The sequence below is a fragment of the Schistocerca serialis genome, chromosome 5 (genome assembly GCF_023864345.2).
Source record: "Schistocerca serialis cubense isolate TAMUIC-IGC-003099 chromosome 5, iqSchSeri2.2, whole genome shotgun sequence".
NCBI classification, from domain to species: Eukaryota; Metazoa; Arthropoda; class Insecta; order Orthoptera; family Acrididae; genus Schistocerca; species Schistocerca serialis.
Window position 1 is genome coordinate 27,362,755 of NC_064642.1, and position 12,364 is coordinate 27,375,118.

The 12,364-nt window shown below is 40.7% G+C and overlaps 1 protein-coding gene across 1 annotated transcript in view; it reads right to left on the bottom strand.

Moving 5' to 3' along the window:
* Positions 1-12,364, bottom strand: part of LOC126481360 (dihydropteridine reductase) — a 52,492-nt gene that overhangs the window by 9,865 nt on the left and 30,263 nt on the right. The window contains exons 4-5 of the mRNA XM_050105058.1: positions 10,671-10,811; positions 9,736-9,928 (exon numbers count right to left, since the gene is read on the bottom strand). Coding sequence (XP_049961015.1) covers positions 9,736-9,928; positions 10,671-10,811 — 334 coding nt within the window. The remainder of the gene's footprint in view (positions 1-9,735; positions 9,929-10,670; positions 10,812-12,364) is intronic.

Below are 12,364 nucleotides of genomic sequence, written 5' to 3' on the forward strand. Positions count from 1 at the left end.
TGCCAGACATGGAAAATTTCTCTCCATTGCAATCAATAGCCAACTGCACCACCACCAATGCATCGCAGCCCTTGCCACTTCCACAATAGTGTTATTTCATACGCTCCTGGCAGCACACCCCAGAGCTGCCACTGTCCGTCCTCACACTGGAGGTTCGCACTCGCAGTGCCCGGTGCGTGCGTTTTCAGCTTTCAAACGTTGCAAACTCTCCTTGCACCCGACTGGCAACATTGCTGCACCCTTGCCTCCACAGTTCCATGTTGGCAACAGCACCCAGTTCCTGCTCACACCTGGAAGTGCAGCACTGGACACAGGCTCAGGGTGACCCTGCTCGCCCCCACCCCACGTTGGCTGCTGGTACCATGCAGCCACTGGCTGTCACACAGTGGCACAGCACTACTGACAGCCGGAAGTCCACCCTCTTTACACTGGGCACCATCCCTTGTTGCGTGACCAACAACCGCGGTGTCTCCACCGCAGCCTCCATCCTCACCACGGTTAAAAGATGCGCAACCAACCAGTACCAGCCTTTGACGTCACTACCTCGTTCACCACCTGAGCTCTGCTCGCGCAGGAGGTAGGGACCATGTGTTGGCCTTTCGCTGCACAGCTGTCTTAGCAGTTCAGTACACCCCTAGCTCAAGCCGCCTGGAAAGGTAGTGTTTCTCCATTTGTGAGTTATTTCCATCCCAAGCTGTTGATCCTGTGACTGGATACCTACATACTATGGTCACTGGCTACCAGCCGAGAACAACGGCTCGGTCTGCAGCAAGACCTCTGCCAGCCTAGCCTCACCCGGTCTCCTCCTCCTCCTCCTGATCCTGATCCTGATCCTCATCCTCCTCATAGAACCAACATCAGTTTATGCTCCCTGCTTGCACTGCTTCAGACACACCATGTGCTGATGCATACTGTCAGTCTTTTGAGACATACCCGTGTTGCACTATCTCTACCACAGCTCCACATGTGGGCATGTAATGGTGTTTTCAGCCGCGGCTTCTGCCAAAAACTATTAATTCCATGTCTTAAGTTGGGATATCATTGTGCTAGTGAAATTCAGGATGACACGGACAGCTAGCTCGGTGTCTGCCTTTTCAACCGCGCCTCTTTCCAGTGTCAACGACACCAGTGAGTGACTTTGTTTACAACTTATCAATTTCAAGACTGGAAAACCATTAAATCTGGGAACAAAAACACAGGTTATATGCACATAAGCGGAAACAGACTAATTCACGCAATGTGGAGTACACAGGGAAAACTGAACAGAGTTCTACAAAATGTATGGTACTACTTAAATCATATGATAACAAGTGTTCAGTTGTTGTGAACCAAACACTAGAGGCAAGCATGTGCAAAGTCCATCAGAGTAGTGTGTACGAGACTGTGGTGTGAGAGAGACAATGCAAGTACACTTAGCATAAAGTGGTAGAAATTGTCGAAAATGACCAGTTCTGCCTCACCTAAAGCCAAGACCACGTTAGCGCTTGTCTGTGTCCGTGCATTTATCACGTGCTCGCACTTACTCGCACGCACGCTCTAAATTTGTAGAGTGCACATGTGCAAAGATCTTTCCTTAGCACAATTTATGGGAAAAGTGAATACAGATAAAAATTATTATTAATAACAAATAAAAACTTTTATTCATCACCTGTAAATAAAAAGTGTTACGAATAATAGAAAAATTTGAAATCCCGTACTTTGTCAATCATTAAACAAATAACTTTTTAGAAAGCTGTGAGTACCGGGCGTGAGTCGTGCTTCGGTAGCTCAGATGGTAGAGCACTTGCCCGCGAAAGGCAAAGGTCCCGAGTTCGAGTCTCGGTCGGGCACACAGTTTTAATCTGCCAGGAAGTTTCAAATAACTTTTTGTTTACAGAACAACTTTTGTCAAACATCCCATCAGAAAGTTTCATTTTTTAATATTTGGCCCTGTGCCACACTAAAAAAAACACATTCCACACTTGCAAAGAGGATATCAGCATTTTGTATATCCTAAAATTGTCTGTTTCAAGATAATGATGCAATACTTTCAAATCACAATCTTCTTCAGCAAAAAATGTAAAATTATCAATTCTTCTGTAGTTCTTGGCAAATAACTTTGTTGTGATTCCACATAAGCTTCACCTCCTAAATCATGTTCAAAATAATTTTTAACATAATTTGTTACTCTAAACACTATGTCTTCCACATTCGTTTGGCAGTGTATTGTAAGCTTCCATTGGTCACAGGAAGCAATACACATGATCTAGTTGGTTTTAAATCACGAGTAAGGCACTGCTACAATAATTGCAGTTTTTGTAGAAAGGCAAAAAAGTCTTTTTACAAATATGTTGGAATATTATGCACTCTTATGTGTAACAGAAAGCTTAAAGTTAGTCCAGCAACTCCACAATCTTTTTGGGAGACTTTAATATTACCTGACTTTAGTCACTAGTAACCACTAAGTTCTTACTTTGTTCATTCACTTCAGTAACACAACCAATGTACACGAATTGCATTATTATATCAACAAGAAACCCATATCTGATATGGTTAATTTCGTACAATAGAGAAAGTTGCAGATGAGTTTGTGTCAGTTTACAGTAACTAACATAAGAAGAAATTTCATGTTTTTCATACCAGCAAATTCTCTTTTCGATAGTTGTCAAGGACTGTTAAGAAAATTACAGTACTGGTTGGGGGGCAAAAAAAAAACTATAGCTTTTTCTATATAGCCATAGGTAAGGAAGTCCTGTATGTTAACCACATGGCAAAATACACCCTCTCTGCATGCTATCATTTTCCAAAATCTTTTTTCAGTATCTCAAACAGTTTACAAGATGTGGGGGATGTTATGAATATTTCATTCTCGTGTACATGTGATAGGAAGTGAACACCCTATACAAAATCCATTTTCTTGATTGCGGAGGCAGATACTGATCCCCTCCCAAGTTCAATGAAAAATTCAAAATATTAGCTGCATTTTGAACAAAGCAATATATCGTCTAATATGCACAAAACATAATTTCATAGCGAACCCTATTTTTCTTCGTAACGTTTTCGAATTTCTTGCTTATATGTGTAATATCACAATAACTACGGCTATTAACAAAATTATGGGCACTTTATCATGAAGCTGACATGTGTAACTACAAGTAATGCAAACGTCAAATTATTTACCAAACAGATTCTGTAAAATCATTTGCAAAAGAAAGCAGGATGTATGCCCCAATTCTGTTAGCACAGCACCTCGCCAACCCAGGTCGACTCCGTGTCCTTTTCAGTCGAGACACTCTTAAACAGGAGCATATCCACCTTTTTTGTTCTCCAATAGGGGCATTTTTCTGCTGGAATTACTATTAGTTCATCCTGGACTTTCTGATTAGATAATTATTCAAATAAGTCACTCAAATTTATTCACAAATAAATTATTCACAACTAAAGAGATTATTCCTTTGCGAATATAACCCATTGTCATTTACTGTAAATAAGACGCATCAAGTTGCAGACAGGCACAATTAAAAGACACTCACATATAGCTTTGGGGCACAGCCTTTGTCAGTAAAAGAAACACAAACATGCACCATTAACACAAACACACAAGCAAGCACACTTCATGCACACACAACCACCAACTCCAGCATCTCGGGTCGGAGTGCCAATGCAACTTGACGTGTCTTCTTTACAGTAAATAGCAATCTGTCTTTTCCTACATTGTTGATATTCATACCTGGAGTTTCCATTACTTGAATAATTATTATTTATTATTCATAACTTTAAATAATGAATATCAAAGGACGCCTTCATATTTTTTTGTTACTGCTTGAACAGAATTCTAGTACTACTGCCTGTTCTCTTGGCTCAATGCAGTTTCTATTCTATAAATAACTTATTAATGGTTTGTGAGGAGGAGGAGACATGAGCATGAGATGGGATGGCAGGATGGGGTGAGGAAAAATGTAGTGCTGCTTGTGGGACATGCAGGAACAAGCTGGGGACAGAGAAGTAGAGAAGGGGAAAGGGGGGATGTGTTGGTGGAGTAGATGCAGTGAAGAGGACAGTTAAATTGAGGACGGGGACTAGCAAATGTCGTGGCTCGAGGGGCTATAGGGATGTAGGATATACTGCAGGGGGAGTTCCCTCCCATCTATTCAGGAAAGCTGGTATTGGTATGAAGGAAACAGAAGGTGCAGGTTGTGATGTGGTCATTGCAGTGAAGCACATTGTGTTAGGCACCATGTCCAGTAACTGGGTGATCCAGCAGTCTCTTGGCCACAGTTTGTAAGTGGCCACACACGTGGACAGACAGCTTATTTGCTGTCATGTCCAAATAGATAGCAGAACAGTGGTTGAAGCTTAACTAGAAGTTCACATGACTGCTTTTTCAGGTAGCCCTGACTTCAGTGGGATAGGAGATGTCTGTGGTGGTGGTGGTGGTGGTGGTGGGCGGGGACAAGTCATGCATCTAAGTTTATTGCAGGGAGCCATGAGGTAAGAAGTTGGAAGCAGGAATCGTGCTGAGTTGGACAAGGACAATGCATAGGTTTGGTGGTTGGTGGATTATCACTGTAGGGGTGGGAAGGCTAGTGTGTAGGATATTTTTCATTTTAGGGCATGACAAGAGGGAGTCAAAACTCCAGAAGACAATGTGATTCAGTTGCTCCAGACCTGAGTAGTACCGAGTCACATAGTGTGTGCTCGTTTGTGGCTGGACAGTGGATATGTGGAAGGCACGGGAGATCTGTTTCTGTACAAAGTTGGATAGGTAATTTTGGTCCGTGAAGCCTCTGTGTGACCTATGATATATATGCTCATCACTGCAGATGCAATGACCATTGGTGACTAGGCTCTATGAAACAAACTTCTTGATATGGAATGGGTGGCTGCTGTTGGAGTGGAAGTATTGCTGGTGGTTGGTAAGTTTGATATGTACAGAGCGACTGATGTAGCCATCCTTGAGGTGGAGATCAAGAAAAGTGGCTTGTTGAGTTGAAGAGGACCGACTGAAATGAATGGGGGAGAAGGAATTGCTGAAGTTCTGCAGGAACGTGGATGAGGTGTCTGCATCCTGGGTCCATATCAATAATATGTCGTCAATGAATCTGAACCAGGTGATCAGTTTGGGATTCTTGGTGGTTAGGAATCTGCCATGCAAATGCCCATTGCTGTACTCTTGATTTGTCTATAGGTGATGCCTTCAAAGCAAAAGTAATCATAGGTGGGGATATAGTTGATCATGGTGATCAGGAAGGAGTTTCTAGGTTTGGACTCATTGGGTCGTTGGAAAAGGCAGTGTTCAAAACTGACAAGACCATGGACACAGGGGATCCTACTATAGAGGAAGGTAGCATCAACAGTAATGAGCAGCACACTGTGTGGTAAACAAACAGGAACTGTGGAGAGTTGGAGGAGGAAATGGTTGATGTCTTTTATATAGAAGGCCAAGTTAATGGTAATAGGCTGAAGGTGTTGGTCTACAAGAGCAGACACACACTCAGTGGAGGCACACTAACCAGCCAGAATGGGATGTCCTGGATGGTTGGGTTTAAGTACTTTGTGAAGCAGATAAAAGGTAGAAATACTGGGAATGGTATAGAGAGAGGGAGAGGGACTCTCAGGGGATTATGGAACGGGTGTAAGGGTTTGACGGAGGACTGGAGAACTGGTGGATTTCTGGAGTGGGGAAACTGTGGCAGGGTTTGTAGGTGGACGAATCTGACAGCTGCCAGAGTCCCTCCATCAGATAAACCCTGTAGTTCAATATTACGGGTAGTGGAAGTTTTGTTGGCAGGTACAGTGTGTCTACAAAGTCTCTCTGCAGCGTGGTGCATAAGGCTGGTAGCACATTCATGTCTCTGTATAATCAAGGGCTGGGATTCGCTGCTAGTGGTTGCAGTTACGTTGGGAGATGTGATTCAACATTATTACAATTAAAACAATGAAATTAATTATATTAATTACAAATAAATACAGTGAACTCACAAATATCACAGTAGATGCTGGAAATGTTTTCCTCTTTCTTGAAGGCATAATTCAACAAGTTTACATTTATTTGTGAACCCCTTTACCAGTGTTTCACATGCAGTTGGATGCAGACAATCAGTAATCATTGTCTTCAGTTCATCTACTGTTTTTGGGTTTTTTGATACACAAATGTTTTGGCCACACCCCAAAGGAATCAGTCAGGCGGAGACAGATCCAGTGAGTTGGTGGCCACAGACCTTTCATAACTACTCTGTCTACAAAGATTTCATCTACAAGTCATAGGGACTGGTGTGCCATATGAACAGTAGCATTGTCTTGTTGGAAAAATGTTGGCTGACCTCACTGACATTCAGCAGGCAATAAATGGATAAATTATCCGGGAGCACCAGGCATCGGAAATGACAGAATCGAAAAAGATCGGACCCATAATTCATGCTTGCTTTATGGCAACCAACACTCCAATTTTCTCTGTGTGCAATGGTGACCAAATTCGTGAATCTTGGGAATTAATGTAGCCAGGTAGGTGAAACCAAGCTTCATCTGTGAAAAAGATTCGATCTGAAACACCAACTGCACGTTTGTTAACAAATCACTGAAACCATTCATTCACAGTTTGCTATTCGTTTTGCATTGTTGGTACAATGTAATTGTTGCACAGCAGTTGTTTTATATGGGTAATTCCCCAGTTCTTTGGTTACAGCCTTATGTATTGCCGTACGAGAGATTTGGCTTCTTGCAATAATCTCCTCACTGATTTTGTTGGACTCTGTAACATAATGTCCAAAACGTCGTCAAGCTTCCATATTGTTAAATTTGTGGACCTACCAGTTCGTGGTAAATCATTGACTGACCCTGTTGTCGGAATTTGCGAATTAAATCACATACAGCGTCACGATGGGGACACCTTGAAGCAGAAAACACAATCTAAATTGCCGCCTCAAATGCTCCGTAAAGTCTCCTCCTGTACTGAAAATCTCATCCACTAACAATGCTCTTTCACTAGTAAGCATTCTTACTACATTCAGCTTACACAAGAACTAGACATTAAGACAATCACCTGCAAAACACACACACACACACACACACACACACACACACACACACACACACACACACACACTACACTACTAACCCCACCCTACCACTGCAGGTCTACAAAACTCATACAGACGTACAGGTCCTGCCAACCTTACGCACCCCATAAGGTGAGACAGGGCTCGCGACAACGGAGAGACTTTGCAGGTGCACAGTAGGATTGTAAGGCCAGGATCAGTTTCTAGGTGGTGGACTGCAGTTCTTTCTGTAGATGTAAGGTTGTTTTCCATGTTGATGAATTTGGGCAATGATGGTGATGCAAGATTTGAGTTAAAAAATTCTGGAATGTTAATAGGTGGTGATTTAAGTGGCAGTGGAAATGGATCATGGTTGGTTAGAGGAACTAAGTCAGGCAGATTTCAACATTTGTTTTGAATTCTGTCTGATTGGTAGGGTTGGTCGTGGAAAGTGTTTCCACTGAATGAACTGGGAGAAGGAGAGAAGTGAAAGTTGTGCAAATGGTAAGTCTTTGGAAAGGACCAATACTTCTGTGAGACTAAGGCTTTTTGGGGACGAGGTTCATGACTGTGTTTGAGGTTTATTTAGGTTCTGGGTTCTGTATGGTGCTGAGAGAAAGTTTCTGAGCTATGATGAATGTAGGAGGTCTGTGAGGCAGGGTTCATTGCCTGTGGGCGATGTTTGAAGGCTCTTGTACAGGTGATGGATACTGGTAGTCCAAGGAAATGAATTCGTTGGAGAGTTTTTTTATGTGGCATTGTGCACGTTGCCCTAGACCCTGGAGGGCAAGTGTTTCAATGTGGGAGATGGTATGCATGAATTTGGGACTGCAGAACATGATAAACCTGCAGATGGGGGTAAGGTACTGCAAGGTGGTTTCTACATCTGCATCTATGCGAATACTCTGCAAATCACATTTAAGTGCCTGGCAGAGGTTTCATTGAACTGTCTTCACAATCATCTATTATTCCAATTTCGTATGGTACACAGAAAAAAAACAAACACCTATATAATTCTCTGATTTCCCTTATTTTATCATGGTGATCATTTCTCCCTATGTACATCATGTCAACAAAATATTTTCACATTCAGAGGAGAAAGTTGGTGATTGAAATTTTGTGAGAAGATTCCGCCACAACGAGAAAAGTCTTTGTTGTAATGATGTCCATGCCAAATCCTGTAACATTTCAGTGACACACTCACTCTTATTTCGCAATAATACAAAACGTGCTCCCCTTCTTTGAATTTTTTCGATGTACTCCATCGATCCTAAACGGTAAGGATGGACAAGTATAGTGTAGGCAGTCCCTTTAGTAGGTCCGTTACATTTCCTAAGAGTCCTGCCAATAAAACTGAGTCTTTAGTCAGCCTTCCCCACAACATTTTCTGTGTGTTCTTTCCAATTTAAGTTGTTTGTAATTTTAATTCTTAGGTATTTAGTTGAATTTACAGCCTTTAGATTTGACTGATTTATTGTGTAACTGAAGTTTAATGGATTCCTTTTAGCACTCATGTGGATGACCTCACACTTTTTGTTATTTAGGGTCAATAGCCAATTTTCAGGACTGATTTATATGGTCTTGCAGGACTAAGTTGGCTGCCTAGGGCAACTCCAGACAAATCTTTGGCTGGTATCTCATTAACTTCAGTGATGAGTGCCACTTTCAACTGAGCTCCAACGACCAGCAAAGACGTGTCTTAAGACACACAGCGGTGGGATACTGTTGTCTGCCACATGGCTCGATAACCAGGAGTGATGGTGTGGGGTGCCATTTCTTTTCGTAGCAGTACCCCTTTGCTCTATATCCTTACAGAATAGCATTTTGTCAGTAATATTCTACCCTCCATTTTGTTACCCTTCATGGTAACCCACCCTTGGCTACATTTCATTGAGTTAATGCCCGCCTGCACACAGCAGGAGTTTCTACTGCTTGTCAATGTGCTCGCTGAATCCTATCTTGGCCAGCAAGGGAACTGGATCTTTCTCCAACTGAGGGCATTTTTTTTTTTTTTTTTTTTGAGCATTATGGGCAGGGCCCTCAAACCAGCTTTGGATTTCGACGAGTTAACAAGCAAATTGGGCAGAATTTTGCATAATATTCGTCAGGAGGACATCCGACAACTCTATCAAGCAGTACCAAGCCAAATAAGTGCTTGCACCTCTGTCAGAGGTGGAACGATGTGTTACTGACTTGCTCAATTTGCGAAGCTCTCTCTCTTTAGCAAATCATCCAAAACTTTTGAAATTGCAATAATTTGTATGTCTGTAAATGTACATCACACCTATAGATTTCCATCCCATTTGGACAATTCCTTCGTGGTGAATTGTCTTTTTGTCTTTGAGTGTATGTTGTGACTACAATGTAAATAAATTTTATACTTTTTGTTAAATTTGTGGTTAGTTATTACTTCTCAGAACCACACAATGGTGGCAATGGTGGTCCATTTTACTCTTTAGTGCAAACAGAACGAAACGTAAAATATCAGTATTTCATCACAGAAGAAATAGCTCTCTGAAACATGACTGGAAATATTATAGTGACTTGCAGCCTTTTTTTCTTCTAAAAATATGTCAAATGTCGCATCACTTGCTTGGTCTTGAGTTTCAATAACAATTTTATCTGCTTTACAGGCAAATGATCTCAAAGAACCCTTTGCTTGCCACAGAAGCAAATTTAATTGCCATGTTGAATGTTTTGCTTTGAAGCACGAACTTACCCTGCAACAAATTCTAAGGGAGTCCATGTTGAGAAATCAGCTTTGGGCATCCACTTCCGATTCATTGGAGTATCAAGGGTAACTGGAAGTATTGCAACTGCCAAAGAATTTGCAGGAAGTCCACTGTTTTCAGCAGCTAATGATTTTGTCAGTTGATGAACAGCAGCTTTAGCCATCCCATATCCAATCATCCCTAGAAATTACATAGTAATTTGATTAATTCATATTAAACAGGAAAAACACTCGCTGATACAAATGCACAGAACATATATAGCAGTAAAGTTGGATGATTGAAACAGCACTTTATGAAAGTACTTTCATGCTGTGGTAAGTCTCAGAATACCAAAGATGATTTCAGGTTGTTTGAGGTGATCAAAACATAGATGTTGTTCAACATGTTACAGTCATCCTTACATTAAAATTCTATGACATCTAGATGTTTCCACTAATTTAAAAGCTGGCAAGTAATTTCCAGCTGTCAATGTTCATATGACTTTAAATAATTAATTGCAGTAGCAATTCTCTTATTGGAACAATGACCATCATTTGTATGAACTGACAAAAGGCACGAACTTCGTATACCATTGTAATAAGGAAACATACAATAGAAGACATGCTTGTTGGATGTAAGCATTGTCCACAGTTTTCTGATAAAAAGAATTAGAAATATTGGTAGTTATGAAAGCAAATTACTTATATTTACAGTTAAGTAGAATAGAAATCTCAGAAAAGATCACAGAACTTGCCCACCTCTAAACTGTAATGAAGATCTGTGATCTTACCATTTCTTAAATAGAAAACATATTTAAAAATCACAGTCCGTAGCTTAAAATAAAGGAACAATTATGCTACTAAGCCTATGTGAGTCTTCTGACACATACTGGGATTTGTTTCTGTACAGAGGAAACATACGTCTGTTGAGCACTAACACATACCTGCTGTTGCGCCTAAAGCTGGCTTAGCTCCAGGCAGAGTTATCATACCACCTTCTTTCAAGTATTTAGCAGCTACAGATGCTGCAATTGTAGAACTCCACACACTTTGCCGCCACATCAAATCCGCATTCTTTATAAACTCTGAAAAGTAGTGGCTGTATCATCATCTTTCTTTTGTTCTTCAAAAAAAAATTGTTATGTGAATATGTTACACAATATCACATTATTGAACAGCACAAATACATCTTAACAGAAATAAAGCTGTAATGGGCTGCAACTGAAATACATGGTGTAATAGAACTATGGCATTAATGATTGTCAGCAAATAATTTCTTTGATGCTCACATAAGTGAGTACTCAAAAACTGTCGTAAGTTCTGGATCTTGTGAACACAACCCTAACAGCCTGAACTGCACTCAGGATATTTCAGCAAATGAGAGAATTCAACACCCACCAATGACATCTGTGCAACGGTATGGAGTAAAGAGAACATTTATTACGGGGGTGTCAACTTTACTGTAGTGTCCATCCCTATTTCATCAGAAAATCTTATCGAGTTCTAGTGCAATTTGTGGAAAACTGTCTCTGAATACCATCCACAGTGTGAAAAATAGTCCAAAATGTAATTTCAACTACAGCATAACAGGCATTATGGAAGCTATGAACATGCTCCAACTTGAGATTGGACCAGCCTGTTACAACTTCTGCACAAAATCAGGCGAAAAGCACATTGAACTAGCAGAGCATCAGATGACAGCAGCTGTCAAAGAGGCCCACAGGACCACCATGACCATGAAGATGATGGAGGAGGGCCTCCTTTTGGATCAGGTCGAACTGCTCTATGGACCAGGAATCAATGACTGGAAGTATGTTTAACTTAACTACAAAAAATATAACCCGAAATGAGTTTTTCTCAGAACTGTATGTTTCAAATTGGTGGGAACCATGACTCAAGAATGTACATACGATTTTGATCAGAATTTGATGACACCATTCTAAATTCTATTTTGTGATATCTTCAAAAGTTTAATTTTGGTACATGCTTTTCTTTCGATTTTTTGGGGGAAGAAAATGATACTTGCTCCAAAAGTCACCATTTTGTTAGAACTTATATTTTTAACATCCTATGGATGCTGACAGGAAATGTATCGAAAATGAGTTGTACACAGTTTTTTTGTTACAGGTCCAAAGGGAGGGCTTCAGGAATTCCCACCGATGACCAATGTTCTGGCTGCAAGGGGTCTTTCTACCTGGTGCAGAGTTATAGGCAGTGTCCAAAGCAGACAAAATCATTCCTTAAAGATAAAAGTGTAAGGTATAAAACTACATCACAAACATTTTGGACGACTTTATATTTTACTTGAAAATAAAAATCGCCTATTTTTCACACACTCAAATCTTAAGATCCCACACAGAGTGCTATTTCTTTAATCTCAAATGATCTCACTAACTTGAAGTAATTCATGTCAAACTGTTCTAGAAGGAGAGGATTAATGATAAAAACAGATGCCTGATAAACTTGCTGCATTCTGTAGTCTTTTTTCCCGGGTGGAATCAATGTGAAATTGTAAGGATGCAAGAAACAGAATCAGTCTACTCTTGCCTCCAAATGCTGAGACATTTAACATTTTGAGAATCACTTAAATATAGAAGTTCAAGTTTCTATTAGATTGGAAGACCAGACATTCAAATGG